The sequence below is a fragment of the Natrix helvetica genome (assembly GCF_964273705.1).
Source record: "Natrix helvetica genome assembly, chromosome: 8".
NCBI classification, from domain to species: Eukaryota; Metazoa; Chordata; class Lepidosauria; order Squamata; family Natricidae; genus Natrix; species Natrix helvetica.
Genome location: NC_138559.1, coordinates 11,583,323 through 11,603,520, shown reverse-complemented (window position 1 = coordinate 11,603,520; position 20,198 = coordinate 11,583,323). Strand labels below are relative to the sequence as shown.

At 42.7% G+C, this 20,198-nt stretch overlaps 1 protein-coding gene across 3 annotated transcripts; it reads right to left on the bottom strand.

Moving 5' to 3' along the window:
• Positions 1-621: 621 nt before the first annotated feature.
• Positions 622-20,192, bottom strand: CDCA2 (cell division cycle associated 2). Of its 3 annotated transcripts, XM_081960506.1 has the most exons (13): positions 19,893-20,192; positions 18,629-18,758; positions 17,927-18,417; positions 17,015-17,148; positions 14,872-14,986; positions 14,422-14,612; positions 13,369-13,459; positions 9,109-9,308; positions 8,363-8,426; positions 7,523-7,593; positions 7,124-7,237; positions 5,790-5,979; positions 622-3,651 (listed from the first exon to the last, which is right to left on the bottom strand). In XM_081960506.1, exons 3-13 carry the CDS (start codon positions 18,297-18,299, stop codon positions 2,744-2,746), a joined length of 2,451 nt encoding a protein of 816 aa, XP_081816632.1. In that variant the 5' UTR covers positions 18,300-18,417; positions 18,629-18,758; positions 19,893-20,192; the 3' UTR covers positions 622-2,743. The 3 variants fall into 3 exon arrangements, with proteins under 3 accessions (XP_081816632.1, XP_081816633.1, XP_081816634.1); XM_081960507.1 differs by lacking the exon at positions 18,629-18,758; XM_081960508.1 differs by lacking the exon at positions 18,629-18,758 and having other exon boundaries at positions 17,927-18,413.
• Between the last annotated feature and the right edge of the window lie 6 nt (positions 20,193-20,198).

The window sequence follows — 20,198 nt, the reverse complement described above, 5'->3', positions numbered from 1 at the left end:
TTAAAAGTTAAGTTTGAGAAACCCTGCTCTAAAATATGCTAGTCTCTGCTCCTCAAAGATGCAGAGGCTCAGTCACTGGATGAAGTGTTTTCCTTGCGTAGTTCAGAAGTGAAGAACCTCATGCCAATTTTCAAATCAAAGGGTCCCAAATATGTAGGGAGCAAGTTGCTGAAGTGTTTCACTGAGATTTACTTTACTCTTTAACTTATGCTTCAAGCCCCGATTTTGCTCAGGTTACAATGTCTAGCTTTCAATTATTAGTTGGACTGAAAGGCTAAACGATAGCTGTTAACAACCCCAGAATCATCTTGGGTTCATTGCTTTATTATTTACACTCAACCTTTCTTGATATATTAGCAAACTGTCTTTTGATGCCAAAGGTAAGTGTACCGTAGAAGGAAACCAAGAGTGATAGATGGATCCCAATCTATCATTCAATCATGTATACACAATGTGAATTTCTCTCTTCCCCACCCACCCACGTTTTACCTCCTCCTCCTCAGTCAAGAGCGCTTCACAGCATCAATAAAATTGAAGCGCCAAAGGTGAAATGATTTAAGGTAATGCGCATTTCAGACCATCTGAACACCACGTTTTGAAATGCAATGTTATTTATTTTCTGTCTTCTGGTAGCAATAAAAGGCTCTGGGGGTCATTGACTGCTTAACCTACGAAACTAAAATATGCAGAAACTTTTTTTTTATAAAGACAAATATCCTTCCCAAGTCTTCTGAAGTGGAAACGTCAAAACTAGATCCCTCACTAAACGAGAAATTACAAATCAGAGCTATGTTTTACTATTCTAAAGGCAGCTCCAATCCAAGCACTATCCAGCTTTCTGGACTGGTAAATAAAAACAGTAGCCCATTGTAGTGAATTAGGGTGGCGATGAGATGGTAGCAGATGGAAGAACTTTGATCATAAGTGCTACAAGAATGGCCTCATATCACCTCTAGAGGAGCAAGAAGAGAAGACATAACTCTATACAGGCAATTGTGGAGTCATATCTTTGTTAACATTATATACAAAGCAACATGTCCAATAGGGTATTTTGCAGATATTTCCAGCAATTGTTAGGTCTACCCCAGTGGGTATGCTATTTAAGGGTTACGGGAAACATAATCAAAAGCAGTATTTTTCAACTTTAGTGACTTTAAGATGTGTGGACTCCCAGAATTCTCCAGCCAGCATGCTGACTAAAGAATTCTGGGAACTGAAGTCTACACATCTTAAAATGGCTAAGGTTGAGAAGCATTGATCCAAAGCCTTGGGTTGTTATAAGTTGCCTGCTCCCCTGTTATACTGCAGCCATATGCAGTGACATTATGAATATTAACATTCTGTGTATACGGCATAGCCTTTTAACGTACTTTGCATACATATATATGGTTCCAAAAAATATCCTTTAAAAATCCAGCAGAAATTTCTTCTTGCTACTGTACCCCCCAAAGATATAAGGATTATGTGGATTTTATTTTTATTTCTTCATATTCAACGGTAGGTGTCAAGAGAAAATCTCATTGATATAGCAAGTTAGGCAAAAAGAAACCAGGATCTAGTAAAGATTGCTTGTTACTCTTTAAACCCATAGAGAGCTGCCTGCAGATCTTGCTGAATTGAGGCCCAATGCCAATCTGGCCCCTGCTATTTTATTTCTCAACGCATTTCATGTCTGTATAATCGAAATTCTCCATCTAGAAATAGCTTTTGAGGTTTTTATGTGATGAAAAAAAAGGAAACAAGGATACACCAAAATAGTGGGGGGAAATGGGCAAAGCATAGCTAAACTCATCTATAACCAATGATCAGCTCAGAAAGAATAAGTTGATTTCTCCTCTAAGCATGCCCCTGTTGCTTTTCATTCTATTTTAGCCAGAAAATACTTCATCACACTTTAGCTTGTTACTGTACATCAGTCTGCTTGCAATTCAATCCAATCGATGTCTTTCTTCTTAGATGCCTACTAAGTCAACAGTAGCATTAAACAGGGAGTAATCTGTAATTGAGGCTAAAGACAATTAGAACAATCACTACCTTGAGTGCCACAGACTTGCCCTGCTTGGAAAAGGATTAAAATACATCTGTATTCACCTGAATTTTGTCATTTCATTAGTATTTTTTTAAAAGCAGAAACAAAACTCCCAGAATGGTGATATACAGTGCTTTTCACAAAATTAAAGGTGCAATCGCTTTTTAAAATTTTTAAAGTGTTTAGAAACACCCCAGTCACTACAGATGCATAAAACCCGTGTACAGCTATGTATCTTGAGAAAGGAGGAAGACGGAAGACTTGGGGCTTTCCTGCCACCCAAGAGTTGTGGCACCCAAGATGTTCTTCTTTTGGTACTTTTAATGATGTCCACTTCAAAATGTTTAGAGACCTGTTTCAATGATATGTGCTTGGTTTTAATATTTATCCACATTTCTGGTGGAACTGCATTCAACAGTCGGTAATAAGAACCACATTTCCTACAACGGATGAGTTTCGACAGCTAGGTGCAGTCTTAAATTTCCATTGACTTCTGAGTAGAACCTATTTGATTGCCATCCCTTTCTCCCTTTCTGTTTTTAGTTCCTTCAGTTTTTCTCTTTACTTCTTTTTTGGGAAAAGCAATGGAAAGGGAAGAAGTCAAAGGTCTATGCAGTCTTAAAAAATAGGAAGACACGTAAAAGCTCTGCCTAACTTGAATGGCTGAAGCAAAATATTTCACACATTCCCCTTTTGGACAGCGCCAATCTTAATTTAATGAGTAGGTTGATTCTTCAAGAATTTACTCATTTCAAATGTTTTTCGGTAGCAGCGGTCACTTTTGTAACCCAGACTGGCTCTTCTATTCCTTGGAACGTTGAAGGGAACAGCTTGGCCTTTTTCAGCTTCCAATGCGCAGAAGCTCCTTCTTCTTCTTCTTGGTCCATTGAGGCTACTCACGGCACTCTTTGATTCTTGAGGACCAGCCAATGACAGCCTTTTCGGGACTTTGCAAGAGATCTCAACCCAGGCAAGGCCCTCACTCTCTGCATCTTTCTGACCCCTCATGCTGCGTCTTACTTTTTTTGTTACATTCCTATTTTCCTCAAAATGGTTTAAAAGTGCAATGTCATCAGCTGTCCAAGAACAAGGTGGCAACCCGCCCAGGTTTCCTCCAGGAACACCAGTGCTGTTTCCAGGACTTTTTGACTCCGTGCCCTCGGTGCTCAGAAGGTCTTCCGTCAATCTTCTGCTGTTTCTTGGGTTCCTTTTAAAGTTCACCCCGTTGCTTTCCCTCGTTACTTCTGTTGCAAAATCTACGGTGAAAAATGAATTTTCTTTATCCTTGATATTTTTACTAGGTCCACAGATGTTCAGCAACTCCACCAGCTGCATTTCTGTCCTACTTGATAGACAGTCCCTTCCGGCCACCTGTTCATTTCCATTTAAAGAACTCTTCAGTTTTCCAGGAGAGATTTTTTCGGGCACATAGCCAGGAAGGCATTGTTTTCTATTGTTCAGAGCAAGTTCTTGAAGCTGCACGAATGAACTCGTTGAGCCATCTCCTTCCTGAGGGCTAGAATGTTGATCATGGCTGTCCACTCCTACAGCACAAGGTAGACTCTTTTGATCTTCAGCCGTTTCATCGATAAACGTAGCATGCAGGTCACTTAAAGAATCATCTAAAACAAAGTTTCAAATCAACAAGTCAGAATGTGATTCCATCTAGTTGTGCTGATCTGGATTTGGTACAAGGGACTCAACCCCATCGTTTAAAGACATTTTGTCTTATAATATCCTCCTTCTAGCTATTTTCACCACTATTTTCTTGCTTCTAAGAAATTGAAGGAGTTTAACATGCTATATAGCAGTGATGGTGAACCTTTTTTGGCTCGTGTGCCATAAGTGGGGGGACCGCAGGGGGGTCGTGTGCAGGCGTGCCGCACCCATAATGCAATGCGTGACCCCCCCTCCAGTGCGCATGCGCACACCACAGGCACGACCCCCCCCATTTTTTGCATGCTTTTTTTGCCCTCCCTAGGCTCCAGAGGCTTTATAGGAGCCTGGGGAGGGCGAAAACAGCCCCCCCCCGGAAGCCCTCAGGAGGCTTCAGGGACCTTCAGGAGGCTTCCCTGAAGCCTCCGGAGCAGTCAAAACGAACCTCCAAGCAAACTGGAAGTGACTTCCGGTTTGCTCGGAGGGTCGTTTTGAGCGCTCCGAAGGCTTCAGGGACCTTCAGGACGCTTCCCTGAAGCCTCCGGAGCAGTCAAAACGTACCCCCGAGCAAACCACAAGTCCGTTCCCGAAGTTCCGTTTTGCACTCCAGAGGCTTCAGGGAAGCTCATGAAGCCTCCGGAGGGCCTCGGGGGAGGGTGGGAAACAGGCTCTTTTCGCCCTGCCCAGGCTCCTATAAAGCTCTGAATCCTGGGGAGTGAAAAATGGCTTCAAAAAAGGGTGAACTCAGCTGGCCAGCGCGCGCATGCGCGCTGGCCAGCTGACAGGGCAGCGCCTCGTGTGCCCTGACAAATGGTTACGCGTGCCACCTGTGGCACGTGTGCCCTAGGTTCGCCATCATTGCTATATAGTTCTTTTACCAAAATCAGTTCATTGCAATTGGTCCTTTGAAATAGCTTCTTGACTTATGTCTTCATTGTTTACTTTGCCTCTTTTTGAAATATTAATTAATCCTAGGCAAGCAGTCCTAGGTCAATTAAGTACTTTACATTCATTTACTACTGAATATAACGTATATAGAGGGAGTCCTTGACTTATAACCATATATGTAGCGACCATTGAAAGATACAATGGCGCTGAAAAAAGCTGCTTACACCCAGTTCTCACACTTATGACTGTGTCCTTATAGTCATGTGATTGGGATTGGGACTCTTGGCAACTGGCCTGTATTTGTGATAATTGCAGGGGGTTTTTTTCTCCCCACAATCACCATTTGCAATTTTCCCAGACCGGAATGGAACAATGACACAGCCAACATGCCATGGGCCAGCTCACTGTGGGATAATTTAACAATTCTATTTAATTAATTTTTTTTTAAAAAAACTTTTTTTATTTTTGCCATTCACATTTCATTCTGTCCCTCCTTTGGCATCCTTTCTTTCTTGATTCTATTCCACCATTTCTTTGATATTAGCGTAACTCCTGTCCCGCAGAGAGTTGGCCATGGCGAGTTGGCCGCAGCAAATTGGGATAGACCTTTCCCACACAGCTTCCAACAAGTAACGTCAATAGAGGAAGCCAGATCTGCTTAACGACCATATCAAAAAAGAGCCGTAAAATCAGGCTTGGCCACGTGGGAACTCTTTTACAACTGCATCACTTAAGGATACAGAAGTTCTAATTCTAGTTGTGGTCAGGGTCTACCAATAATGCATATGGCTAAGCTATTTTTAAATAGACTGGCCAAATTTGGTGGAAACAAATTTGCTTATATTATGAAATCTCCATTACCTATGCATATAATTCATGTTTGTTTGTTTTCCTTTTCATTGCTAAATGAAATAAATCCAAGATGCTTGAGAAAGAAGATGCATTTTGAAAAATACTCTGCTCCAAAGTATAGACAACACCAACAACATAGACATTACTATTTATTGTATATCTAAACTGTTGTCAGTCATAGTTTCTACTGCAATTGCAATGAATTATAAAGTCCACCCAGATTGGACAGAATTCTAGTTCTTTCTTCTGACATGTCATTATTTTAACTTTGTCTGTGATCTATTCTAACATAGCAAGGGAAGGAGCCTTGTTAATCCACCAGTTAAAGAAAAGATGAAGAAAGGCAGCTTGTAATTTTACATACCTGAAGTGGAAACGTTTAATGTTGGTGTATTGGGGTAAGAGGAACAAAAGGAGGTATTTTCTGTTATTTCTAGGATCGGACTTAGGAGAGGTTTCTTCGATACTCTCTCGCGCGGCCCATAAAATACTTTCTGCTCCTGTTTCTTCTTCCCCCTCCCCCTCCTTTTCCCTGCCACTTTGGGTCGGAGAGCCTGAAAATAAATGGGAAGGCACCCCATTAACCCAGTGCTAAAGATTGCCAATATTTCTAGGCACTGAACAAACAACAAATTTACATATGAAATCATGCCATTAAGTGGTTTGGCTTTTTATCTTGCTTTTTTCTTAACATTATCACACTAAGGATTAATATAACATACAGTCCAGTTGATTTGAATTGAAGCAAAGGATATACAGTAGATAATAACAGAAGATAATAAATATACTGTAGATAATACAGGTAGTTCTCCACTTACAATTATAATTGATCCTGGCAATTATTATGACCTTTTTTAAAAAAATGGTGGTTGTTAAATGAATGTGGCAGTCATAAAATGAAGCCCTTATTCGCCATGCTAAATCGGAAGTAGCTGGTGGTTTTTGACAAAAACATCATAAATCGCGGTTACGTGACTGCAGAGCACTATAAACGGCCATAAACATGGGCCAGTTACAGGGTGCCCAAAATGCAGTCAAGTGACCATATGGGTTCCCCTCCCCAATGTCAGAACTTTGAAACTAGGTCATAAGTAGCTTGCAGGCTAGTGGTGGTGTCCATTGTGACTTTAAACCAGCGGTGTCCAAACTTGGGAACTTTAAGACTTGTGGAATTCAACCATGCTGGCTGGGGACTTCTGGGAGTTGAAGTCTACAAGTCTTAAAGTTCCCAAATTTGGACACTGTTGCTTTAAACGGTTTGCTAAGTGACCAGGTGTATAGATAGAGTGATATTTTTCAGAGCCAGCTTGGTCTAGTGGTTAAGGCTAGAAACCAGGGGACTGGGAGTTCTAGTTCTATCTTAGGCATGAAAGCTGGTTGGGTGACCCTCAGTCCAATTCACCTCACAAGTTTGTTGCTGAGGAGAAAACAGGAAGAGGAAGGAGTGTGAGGTACGTTTGCTGCCTTGAGTTACTTACGAAAATGATAAAGGTGGGATGTAAACAAATAAATAATCAACAAAGTGTTTAACAAATGTATTTTTTTAAAAAAAATCTGACCTAAGACAATGTGTGAAGCCAACCACCATAAATACCACTACGAGATTCGCCTTGTGGTAAGAGGGACAGCAAATAAGTCAAACAAACAAACAAATGACTATAAATTACATACAGTACATCTATAACGTAAGTTACTTACTGGGTTTTTTTTGGATTTGGTTGAAGTTTTGGCTTTCTGCAATTGGTTGACCTGATTCTGGACTTCAATTTTGATTGCAAGATGTTTTTGTTTTTCTTCTGCTTCTACTACACACTACACATTGGGAAATATCTGTATTAAAACCGTACGGAAACTATATCTTACATACAGAACTATTAAAAACAGGAAGGTACAAAGAAATAGTAACACGCAACTTGGAATTTTCAAAACAAAAGAGATATGCAATCGATTTCATAATCTCGTCTATCAAGCATTTGCCCAATAGCGAAAAATAACTATTTCAAAAACAGGTATCTGTAAAGTGAATGGAAAACTTCCAGCAAAGCTATTCATTTATGCCAGTTAATCAACTTATGAAATATTCCTTTTTATTTATACCTTCCTTTTAGCAGAGTTTCGAGTGCTTCTAATCAAAGGAGCCGGATGGTCAGGAGAATTCTTTTTTCTTTCTAAAGACGAACAAAAGTTACGTTAGGCACACATCTTTGGCTGATATTTCAGGAACATGTATGGTTGGCTTTATCAGAAGCATGTACTACATTAAAAAACCAAGAGCAGTTTGAAAGAAAATATATTTTAAATAAGGAAAGAAGAGAATGCAGAAATTAAAAAGCGATGATGGCTAGGAAAGAACAGCCTAAGGAGATAAGCTTTAAGAGATGCCTAAGGCATACAGGAGGGGCAGTTTGGGCTAATGGTTAAAGCACCAGGCTAGAAATAGTGAGTTCTATTTCCACTTTAGTCAGGCGTGCAGCCATTGGGGTGACGGTGGGCCAATCACTCTTTCTGAGCTCTAGGAAAAAGGCAATGGCAAGCCACTTCTGAAATCCTGCTAAGAAAACCGCGGAATTTTGTCAGATGGTCTCCAGGAGTCAAAAGTGACTTGTAGGTGCACACAAACACACACTATTCTGTGAGACAAGTATCGCTGCTAAACTATTTCTACATCGACACCAAGAAGCAGTTGCAAAGTTATTGTGCAGAGGGCAGGCTCCCTAGTAGGCTGATAGAGTTATCTATTGAATCAACCAATTAGCCATTTCAATTGCCAAAGGAATTCAAGAGAGTATGCAATAATTTTAAAAAAAAACACTCTTGATGGAACCTGACCTTATGCTGTTTAGGGTTTATATGTTAACACTCATATTTAGAGTCTGGTTCTTTAGCAGACCGGTACTAAAATACAAATTGTAAAAAAATATAGGAGCACATCTTCACCTTCAGGGTTAAAAGATCCAGTACATATCGGCGTGGCCATTTCCTCTGAAGATCCTTGAAGATCCTTTCACAAGAAAGCAACATTTCATTAAGCATTGAGTTCTTGAAAGACCTGAAGAAAGTTCTTTAATTGAAGTCAGTTTTCCCCACCATAGAGTCTCCTTCTAGCGCAGCATCCTTTTTCTTCTACCTGTCCTAACCGAAAGCCCCATCAGTTGTGGAGCTGACCGGAAATCCCTCCCCTTGCTATAGAGCCATGAGAGTGAACCTATGGCACACGGAGCCATGTCACCCAGCACGCGCGGCCTTGCCTGCTTGTCTTCCGGGTTTCTGGCATGCATGTGCGTGTGACGATCAGCTGTCCTTTGTGCACATGGCAGTGCTAAAAACCAGTGCGTGCATATGCACCAGCCAGCTTCATGTGTGCGGCAGTACCGAAAACTGCCCTGAGCATGCGCGCCGGCTAGCTGATCGTCGGGTGCGCATGTACACTAAAACCCGGAAATTCAGCTTTTCTGGAGCGCGGCCCCGACGAGCGCAGCCATACGATGTTTCCGCGTTTCACCATCACTGCTATAGCGTCTCCTCCTGGCACACCCTGCTCCCCCCCACCCGACCAGAAGCTGCTCTCAATATTGTGGTGCCGACTGGCGACAGGGAGCCGCAGCAGAGGGATGAAAGAGCCACATGTGGTTCCAGAGCCGGGGCTTGCTGGCCCCTAGTATAGTTAGTATTTAAACACCAACCTTCAAGCCTTCTGATGCGATTTTGACTGGTGTTTTCTTCAGAACAGAACGAAGGGAATTGGGAAATGAATGGGCTTTCCCCACAGGCGTAACGGGTGGTTTGCTTTCATCAAAGATTTCCAGGCTCTGCTTGTCTGAAAACCGAACCTTCTTACTGCTGGGTTGAGACGTGTTGTTTCTGCTCAATTCTTTGTCTTCACCTCCACAGTACAACAAAAACCACATTGCAAGCAATTATGACAACACTTACTCAATGATAAGCCAGAAATAACTCCGTACAACATGTGTCCATTGCCAAAATAAGGTCGTCCTCCTCTGCAGCTTATAAGCCACAGAAAAATTTGTGATCGGCCTTCATGCTGCATTTAAATTAAATAATAGTGAACAACCTTTGAACTCAAGGTGACTAGAAGTTATTATGCAGCTTCCATCACTGCAGAGTGGTCCTTGACTTACAACCATCTGTTTAATGAACGTTTTGTCAACCCTGAAGTTAACCTGGATGAGGCCATCTTGGAGGCTTCAGGGTTGCCACACAATGGTGGGAAGAGGGAAATACCATATTTTTCGGAGTATAAGACGCACCTATTTCCCTCAAAAGAGGCTGAAAATCTGGGTGTCTTATACACTGAATACAGCATTTTTGGCCTCCTGAAACCCCACCCCCTTCACCAAAATGGCAGTGCATAGCCTTTAGAAGGCTTCCAGAGTGCTCCTGGGGGCTGGGGAGGGCAGAAATGAGCAAAAAAACGGACTGTCTTTTGCTCAATCCACCCCCCCCCCGAGCATTCTATAAGCCTCCTAAAGGCTATGCATGGCCTTTTTTTTTTTTTGACAAAAAGAGGGCTGTTTTCGCGAAAAACGGGCCGTTTTGGGGAGGTCTGCAGAGTGCAAAAAAAATTTTTTTTTTAATTTGCCTCTTCAAAATCTTGGTGCATCTTATACTCTGGTGCGTCTTATACTCCGAAAAATACAGTAGTTCGATGGGGTTTTATAGCCAAAACAAGAGTTTTCCTGTGGGAACCAAGGACATTCGCACAGGTGGTTGGCCAGAGGAGGAGCAAGTAACTAAGCGACCAGTCAGCACTTGGATTGGACAGCGTGACCAGTGACTTGGGGGAAAAGGGGAAACATTTACTTTTAATCAGGTGAAAGCCGACTCTGAAATTTCCCACAGCTTTGTTGTGTCAATATGATGAATCCAATAAACTGTTCTTTGAGGAACTTGCCCGGGTCGGGATTCTGTTTTCCATGAGTGCATTCCTTGGAATACTGACACTTTTGAAGTTACGACACTGGAAAAAGTGACTTATGACCAGCATCTCTATGGGATTAAAAATTCAGGCACTTGGCAACTGACTCATATTTATTATGGTTGCAGCATCCCAGGGTCGTGTGATCCCTTTCTGCAACCTTCTGATAACCTAAGTTAATGGGGAAGCCAGATTCACTTAACAACCATGTTACTAACTTAACAACTGCAGGGATTCACTTAACATGGCAAGAAAAGTCATAAAATGGGGCAAAACTCACGTCACAAATGCCTCACTTAGCAACATAAATTTTGGGACTCATGTTGTAAATCGAAGATTCTCCATAGTGGTGGAGGTAGCACCCAGGCTGGGTTGACCTTCATCCACTCAATGCGAGGACTGAGCCTGACAGTTGTTGAAACCACGCCCCTGTCGCTAGGCAAGGCCCAGTTCCGACTCAGTCCCTCAATGAGGACGGATGCATCATCGCTTTGTTCTTGACTGAAAAGAAAAATTGAGATATTGGCTTTGTGAGTGCATTGCATGAAGGGATAACATCGTGTTGGGAGCGACCCTGGACAGCTTAAGCTCCTTTTAGGAGCAAGAGCCTTGTGGGTCTGTGCCTGAAAGCCCCTTTGGGGCATAAAGGCTTCGGAAGGCGGCAGCTGTTTAAAATTGGTCTTTTGCTGACTTGAAACATAAGCACAGCTTGAATAGCTCTGGAGGCTGCGAAGTTCGCCGTTTTGAAAATCCGCTATCGGTGCGTTTCTCTGGCTTCGCCGTCTGATTCTTTTGATTGCGCCCGGACCCTTTGCCCGCCCTGCGCACTTTAATCAGCAGCCAGGCTCGGGGAAACGCTCCGCCACTCCTGCTTGCAGTTGAGTGGCGAACCGCAGTAGCTTTAACTATTTGATCTACTGCTGAGAACCTTCAAGGCGCAAATTTCACTGTGTGGAGCAGCGCGTCCTTCAGCAAGTCGCTTTGTCTGTCAGCGGTCCCAAACAGTTGAAAAAAGGCGCAAAGCGCCATTTTTGTATTTCCGCGCCTTTTCCTTCCAATTCAAAATGGCAGCCGCCAGTTCTGTTGAACCATCGGACACTAATAATACCACCCCTGGTCAAAGTGAGAGCCCTCAAATGGTGGAAGGGCAGGGAGGCTCCCAATCGCCCCCCAGACCTTCAACTTCTAATTCTTCTGATACTGCAAAGGGGCATAAGAAGCCTATAAAGCCTTCAGCCAGGGCTAGCAAGTCTATAAAGTCTGGTAAACCGGCTTCTCGTTATGAGAAACAGGAGGAGAAAGCCTTGGAGCGTATTCACAAAAAGGCTGCATCTAAGGCGGCTCCTTCCTTGCATTCTACTGATACCCCACAGCTTGCTCAAATGCAGCTGGCTTTGCAGCTCCCTCTTGGGGACAGGCAGGGCAGGAAGGCTTCCCTTAACCCTCTTTTTCCCACTGATGTCTCTAGCATTTGGGGGCCAGCGCAGGAGATCAATTCCTCTGCACCTCCTGCAACTCACAATTTGCAAAGGATGGACACTATGCCATCTACTTCAACTGGGCCATCTGCCTTACCAGGCATTAATCAGCCAAACCCCCTATGCATGGTAAATTTCCAGGACATCATTGAAACTGCAATTTCCCAGGGCATTGCAGCTGGATTGCAGCAGAGGGATACTCAATCCCAAAAGCAAGCAACACAAGCACCAGTTTCTGACCGATCTATGGTGCCCCCAGCACCTTTGCCTACAGCAGGTATCTTGGCACTGAATGAGGAGGCATCAGCTTACTTTTCTGATTCTGAGGAGGGAGAAATCAAAGAAGCTGAAATGTCAGAAGATGAGGGCAGAGAGCTGGACCAGAAGTCATTTTCTGGCCTTTTTCCTCCAACCCTGTTCCCATCACTGCTATATAAGGTCAAGATGGCCTCAAATTTCGGTTCTCAGCCAACACCGACTACTCCTCGACCTACTACTGTTTCGGCTGACACCCTTTTTTCTGAGCAAGAGACTCCATCGGAAATGATACCGACCCCTAAGATTTTCATTGACCTGGTCCAACGTCAGTGGGAAGCTCTCACCCCCGGCCCAACTCCATCGGCCTCTGACAAAAAGTTTTTTAACGTGGCCAATGACTTGGCCCAGTTCCTGTCAATCCCATCAATTAATGCTCCGGTCACTGCCCTGTACACTTCGGCCAATATGCCGCCCCCCCCCCAGAAGATGTCCTAAAACCAGAGGACAAGAAAGAGGACCTCATTTTGCAGCGTGGCCCCCAGGCAGCGGCATGGGCAGTCCGGGCCTCAACCACTGCCTCTTCTCATAGGGTGGAGGTAGCATCCAGCCCTTCCCAAGACAGGACTGGTTCCTTTGTTCAAGACTTCTTGTTGGGCTTGTTCTCATTGCGGTTTTAGTACATAAGGGTTTTGTGACTGACTTTTGCTTTAGACATCTCTACAGGACTTCTCTACACCGCACACTTAATAACTTGACGTGCTGGATTTCTGGAAGCGACGATGCATCGAGTCTGACATCCTTCGTCGGAACTGGGCTTTGCCTAGCAACAGGGGCGTGGTTTCAACAACTGTCAGGCTAGGTCCTTGCAATGAGTGGATGAAGGTCAACCCAGCCTGGATGCTACCTCCACCCTATGAAGAGAGGTGTCTCAGGTAAGGACCAACGCCCTTTACCTGTACACAAACATTTAACTAAACTCATTCGTTGTTATTAAGCAGCCATTTCTAATCTGGCATCACTGAAGATACAGATAGGAACAACTGCAGATGTTGTTGCATATATTTGGAAAGTGGACTGTTTCTAAGAAAAAGCATTAACTTGCAAAGATAAGCCAGCATTCAAAACTATTTGTGTACCATTTTCATATTTGTGGCCAATATTACAAAAACACAATTAATGAGACTGGCTATAAAATCAATCATCAACCAGAAAGAAAATCTCCACACCTTTTTGTATTAAAATAAAGCCTTAACATGCAAATTCCTTCTTACCCCTTTCATTCTTTGATATGCCCGTACTTGGAGTAGCTACCAAAGATACACGTGTAGTTTCCACAGCATTCGCTGGAGAGACCTGAATGGGCTGGGAACACACAAGTCAAGTTTCTATTCTGACATATTAAGTTTTAATAGATGATGAATGGCCATCTTTGGTGTTTGGGGATATAGCCATTCAAAGCAATGCAGAAAAATTCTTGGGAGTGGGGAAATAGAAAGGCTGCTATGCTACCAATCCATCCGCTCGTTGTTTGGCTTCTTAGATGAAGGCCAAAGGAAAATTTTAAAAAAGGAAATTAAAATCTGATTCATTTCCTACACTTCTCTTCCATGGAATAACTGAGACTATATCGGCTGAAAAGAAACACTGTCAAAACAGATGCTCTGCTCAACAGAGTGAGCAGGAATCAACCTCTATGAATAACCTTCACAAGGTGCATTGTATGAATTCAAAAACAAACAATTATATCAACTACTCTTTTATATAGTCTGAAGCTACTAAAAATCTATACCCGGGATGGCAAACCTATGGCACGCGTGCCACAGGTGGCAGGCGGAGCCATTTGTCACAGCACGAGAGGCGTTGCCCTGTTAGCTGGCCACAGCTGAGTTCAGCCTTTTTAAAAGCCACTTTTTGCCATCCCCAGGCTCCAGAGGCTTTATATATTTTATTTTGAAACAAACAAGAACAAACAAAAACGTAAAACACATACATCCTTCTTCCATTTCACATAGCATGTTGTTTGGTTACAAGATTCTGTGCGTCCTTTCCATGGTCAACACTTGCAATTACATATCGAGTCACAAATTGTTGATTTGGTAAACATAGATATGTTATTGTTATGTGTTAATTTTTCAACTATAATTATTATTCCTTAATTTTAAACAAGGTATTCTAAATATTGAATCCATACATACAAAGGCCACATATCTTAAAAGTTCCCCAGGCTGAGAAACGTTAGTCTATTTATACCACATTGTATAGGGCGCACAATTGGCAAAGTCATAAACGTTACCTAACTCTATACAGCTATCTATAATTCATACCTTAGGCATAACATTTGCACCAGACAGAAGGGGCTTCTGTGATGGAAATCTGGGACTGTGGATCTGGTTATCTACTGATATACCATCTTTGTTCATAAATTTATTATTTAAGTTTTCTTCAAAAGCATTATTCGTATCCTCCAGGCACCTTGTTTGTCTCAACGTTGATTGCTCATGCAGTCTTGTGTTTGCTGCATTTAACACAGATATAAACATTACTAAATAATCCCCATTGTAAAGGACTGAGGTTTTTCAGCAATACAAGTTTCTACAATACAAGCCGTCATTCAGTTTCTCTCACTGCAATAGCCTTCACCTCCAAAACAAAAAATATCATAATTTAAGCCAGAAAAAAAACATGTTTTGGTTAAAATATTCGGCAGTTAACAAATCTTCTTTGTTCAATAATAAAATGCTTCTTAGAACTGAGATTAGGTGTGGGTTACTTACAAGTAGGAAGAATACGGACTGTCTCTTCTTCAGTTTCTTCGAGGGCTTTAAATGAGGATTGGAAGGCAGCTATTTTGTCTTTTAGCAACGTGTTCCGAAGTTGACAAGGGCTGGACTGCTCAAAATATAAGGAAATATCCAAATAGTTGTTGTTTTTTTCTTTTCCTCTACTTATCCATGTCATGGCAAACTTGAGAAATCTCTAAACAAGTTTATTTATGTTGAACCATATAAACAGTTTGCACTATACACAACTAATTCAAATATTTAAGTTTCATTTCAATATGTCACATTATTACTTACTCAAAATCTACTTTATATACATATACGTGTGTCTATGTATGTATGTACCTCTTTGCAGCAAACAGCCTGTTGCAGTTTTAGACTGATTAGAAGAAGAAAAAAATCTGCCTCTGCCTCCCAGCAATTTGCCTCCTTGCAGCATTCCGAAGGTTTCAGGGAAGCCTCCGGACGGTCCCTGAAGCCTCCGGAGGGCCTCCGGGGGGGCGGGGGAGGCTCTTTTCGCCCTCCCCAGGCTCCTATAAAGCCTCTGGAGCCTGGGGAAGGCGAAAAATAGCTTTTAAAAAGGTGAACTCAGCTGGCCAGCGCGCGCATGCGCACTGGCCAGCTGACAGGGCAGCGCCTCGCATGCCCTGACAAATGGCTCCGCATGCCACAAGTGGCACGCGTGCCATAGGTTCGCCATCACTGCCGTCGCCTATCGCAGCCTCCGCAAACCCCATTTTTCCATTTGCTGTAAAGAGGTAAATTGCTGGGAGACAGAAGCCAAAGGGTGGGGGCCGGTGGGTGGGTGGGGTTACATTTCATGTATGACGTACCCAAATTTTCACCCTCATTTTGGGGGGGTGGATTTATACTCTGCAAAATATGGTGTGTGTATATATATATTATACATACACACAGACACAGTGTGTGTGTGTGTGTGTATGTGTGTGTGTGTGTGTACTGTATGTATGTATGTATGTATGTATGTATTTGGGCAGCAGCCATTCAGAACAGAGCTGCAGAAGTGGTGGGTGAGTGCATACGAGCAAAGCTGCATTTGTGATAGCGGTGTGCGCATGTGTGCAAAACCGTGCCCAATCCCCACCCTACCCCAGCTGGTCCTACAAGCAGGAAAGGTTGGAGACCTCTGATCTGCAACATTAAATTATATGTCATATAATATACAGACCATTATATAGATATGTGTGTGTGTGTGTGTCTGTATATGCATTCATTCATTCATTCATTCATTCATTCATTTATGGGAGCTAGATTTTAAACAACGGTTGGTTGATAAACTACATTTTGCTGGCTTCATCTACAACATTAAATGGTAAGCCATGATATACGTATCTCTAGAATTAGATTCATATGCTATCCTAAAGGAAAATTGAACAAACCAAGTTATGATTTAGGACAAAACCCAAATCCAGACAGTGAAGCATAAAATGCCATTAGATACTCCAGGAGGACTTCTGAAATGCCTTTCAGTTTCAGACCAACAACGGATTAACTCCTGTCAGCACCGACTTGGAAAAGGGAATAGGGGGAAGACCTCCTGCATGGAAGCAAATGCACCATCGCCACCCAGTGGCAAACTGACAGCTTAGTAATTTACCAATATCTGAACTTAATCAAAACTCCAAAACAGATTCCTGTTAAAGTCAGCAATTGAATCTTCAAAGCATGACCTTCTCAGCACAGGTCTATGTTAGATTTCAGAAATTAATCTTTGAAAACACAGGCTTCCAAAACATTTTGTCAAAATAGTCAAACTAATTTTTTCCCCCAACTGGATCCAATTCTATCATCCAATGTCCAACGTGGATGGAGTTAACTGATCTGGGCTACAAAAATCTATTTCCTTTTCCTTTCATATCTAGCAGTTATCTGGAGTTTTGCAGCCCAGATATTAATCTTTGCTCATTTGACCTAAGACAGGGGTGTCCAAACTTGGGAACTTTAAGACTTGTGGACTTCAACTCCCAGAATTCCCCAGCTGGGGAATTCTGGGAGTTGAGGTCCACAAGTCTTAAAGTTCCCAAGTTTGGACACCCCTGACCTAAGACAATTTTGCGTCCTGTTGAGGGGGGGGGGTAGGTTTAATGTTCCTACTCTTGAGTTCCACCACACTTACTTGCGTCAAAGTTTCTTGCACCTTCATTCTCCTTTGTCGAGCAATATACTGGATGAGAGAATCATTTTCTGGAGAACCTCGTACTCCAATTGTAGACCGCCGTCTTAATTTTTTCAATATATGGTTGAATTCCTCTAAAACAAAGGCAGGCTTTGTTGAAACGCCCAATGAAGATAACACGGAAAAAGCAATTTGAAAACCCACAGCAACACGTTTTTACCAATTTTCTTACTTCAGTCAATCCTTATGCTGTGGTGCTCTCTGAATTTAGGTGTTTGTTTGCAGGCATTTCAAAAGCTTACCCTGCCAGTGAGATTAGGATTAACTCTGGACAAACTCCGTCAGAATTTCAACTGGGCAACTATTAGCATCTTAGACCAAGCCCCATCTTAAATCAAGCCCAACTACTAGACAATTAGTGGAAGCTTACTATAGACAGATCAAAGCAGTAGACACGTAGGGATAAACCACGTTCACACATCATTCAAAAGGGAGCTAAAATACCTAGGAACGAAACAAAACAATTAGACGACATCCCCTCCAGAATCTGATTAGGGATCTTCACCAGACAATCAAGTAGAAAACTATCTTCTACTCAAGGAAGAGTACGAAGAAAGAAAATGCACCCTCACTGGCAGGGAAAACTGTTGAATATAAAAAGGCAGCAAATCCCACACTCGCTTGCACTGATGATATTTATCCAGTTGGGTAGTAAAACATCTGCAAGCAAGCAACCAAGGTCAGACAGCACAAAGGACCCCACAGTTCACCGCTGAACTAGATATTCTTTTCTATCTTGGAATTTTAATTCCGCTGCATGGCAGAGGTAAGTTATGAACATACTATTCTTCAGAATGCCATCAGCTATTTGATGGCATTTTCCTAACCATCCCCGACGGTCATAATCCTTACCTTTATTCTGGCTTGTAAAAAACTCTGGCGCAATCTTATAATCAACTGCCACACCGTCAGGCAAGCCTCTAGATGGTGCAACGTGGTTGTTTGCAATCTCAACATTTGTATTCGCTTGTGATTTTCTCCTGGGAGTTGTTAAATCATCGGTATCATTCGTGACCACAGGGTGATTGTTGATCAGGACGCTTCCCAAATTCTCAGAGACGGCAGTGCTTGTACACACATTTGCTGCTGGAGCATCTGCTGAACCACTTGTGAAGAGAGAGTCCATCTTCTCCATGCTATTGATTGGGTTTCCGCGCCCCAAGTGCAAGTTGGGTTGTGTATTGCAACATTCGGAAAGTACTGTTTTAGTATTCTGATTCTCCATCGGGAATGCCTTTGATGCTGCTAACTCATCAGTGATATTGCGGCTTTCTTGAGAAATAGTTTGGTCTTTAGAGTGGGACCTTTAAGCAATATTGGACTTCAGAAGTCTGGATGCCTTTCTTTTGAAAAAAAAAGGGGGATAATGTTAGACAAGGCAAATAACTAGTCCTTGGCCTGGTTACCTATATAGCACAAGATCTATGATTAAGTCTTCAGGCTTAGGAAGTCAAAGTTCAACACGAAAATTTTACATAGAACAAGCACAATTCCCCTCCTTTCCTTTTACTCTCCAGAAAACCTCCCCAGGGCGGGTCAGTTTCCAATACCCACCTTCCTTCTATGGGCAAAGACCCCTTTTGCATGACAATTGCCTTGTCTGCAGCAATTCTTCCTGTCTCCCAAACCAGCCTGGGACATTTCATGGCTCTGAAACCATATCCAGTCCTTTGGCTGTTCGTGTCTGGCCAACATGAAGTTATTTGGAAATGAGAAATCAACCGTAAATAAGTGCAACTATCATGCACGCAGTACAAATGCGTTGTTTATTTTGCAGGTGACTTTTTTCAATTTATGTATGTGCATGCATGCCTACGCACCTTCACAGCCCTGATGGATCGGGGCCCTCCACCACAGTCCCAGTTTCTCATTTTGCCCCCTGGGAAAATTAATTCCCCACCCTATCTCAGACGGTTGCAACCCTGGACCAAGAGACTCCCTCTCGCACATAGAACAGAATAAGAGTTGGAAAGGACCTTGGAGGTCTTCTAGTCCAACCCGCTCCTCAAGCAAGAGACCCTATACCATTGCAGACAAGTGGCTGTCCAATCTCTTCTTAAAAACTTCCAGTGTTGGAGCATTCACAATTTCTGGAGGCAAGTTGTTCCACTGATTAATTGTCCTTTTTTAATTATTGAAAAAGACAGTGCCATCTCAGGGTAACAATTACAATTAAAGCAAAGCAAAAGAAAAATCAATAGTAAATCTTAACATACAAGCTAGTAACTCTAACAGTACTAAATTAACAGCAATACAACCAAAAGAAAAGAACGCGAGCTTTAACTAAATTTCTACTTACATTAGCTTATTTACAACTTTTCCATATTATATCCACAATTTTATACATCTTTGTTTCCCAAACTAGCAATTATTGACATTCGTAAACCCTCATTTCCACCCCTTGTCTCTGTCCATTCATAAAAATTGATCCCATGTCCTAGAATATTTCCAGACTTCTTTATCTTTAATTGTAAAGGTTAATCTATCCATTTCTGATCAATTGTTTTAACTGTCAGGAAATTTCTCCTTCAACTCCCCATCAATGGGAAACATGCATTCCCAAAGAATGGAAGGTGCTTTGCTTTCTCCTTCTTAGGGATGTCTGGCATATTGCAAGGATTGCCTACTAGACTTATGCATGTCAAGCTTGGCCACTGTAAGAGGGATGGACTTCAACTCCCAGAATCCCCCAGCTGGGGGATTCTGGGAGTTGAAGTCCATCCCTCTTACAGTGGCCAAGCTTGACAAAATACAAGTCCAGAGCTTCGCTACTATAAATGTAACCCTTCGAAGCTTTCAGGGCTGCTGTTAGGCTTACCGTAAGTATGCAAAAGGATGCGCTAAAGCCACACGATACGACCGTTCCGACTTCGGCGCCGACAAACGGCCGCCTGCAGTCCTCCGCTCGCGCCCTCCGTTCAAATCATCTCTCTCACCGCTTGCCAGAGCCGTGTATCCCTCCGCCGCAGGAGGCGGAGGCGGCTCTTTCTCTCCACTCAAACGGAGTCCGAGACGGCCAACCGGCCTGAGATACGGAACCTACTGGGGATGCCTGCCCTCTCCTCCGTTGCTGGAGGAGACAAATCAGTGAGGCCAGTCGAGGACTATTTCCCCCCCCCCACAT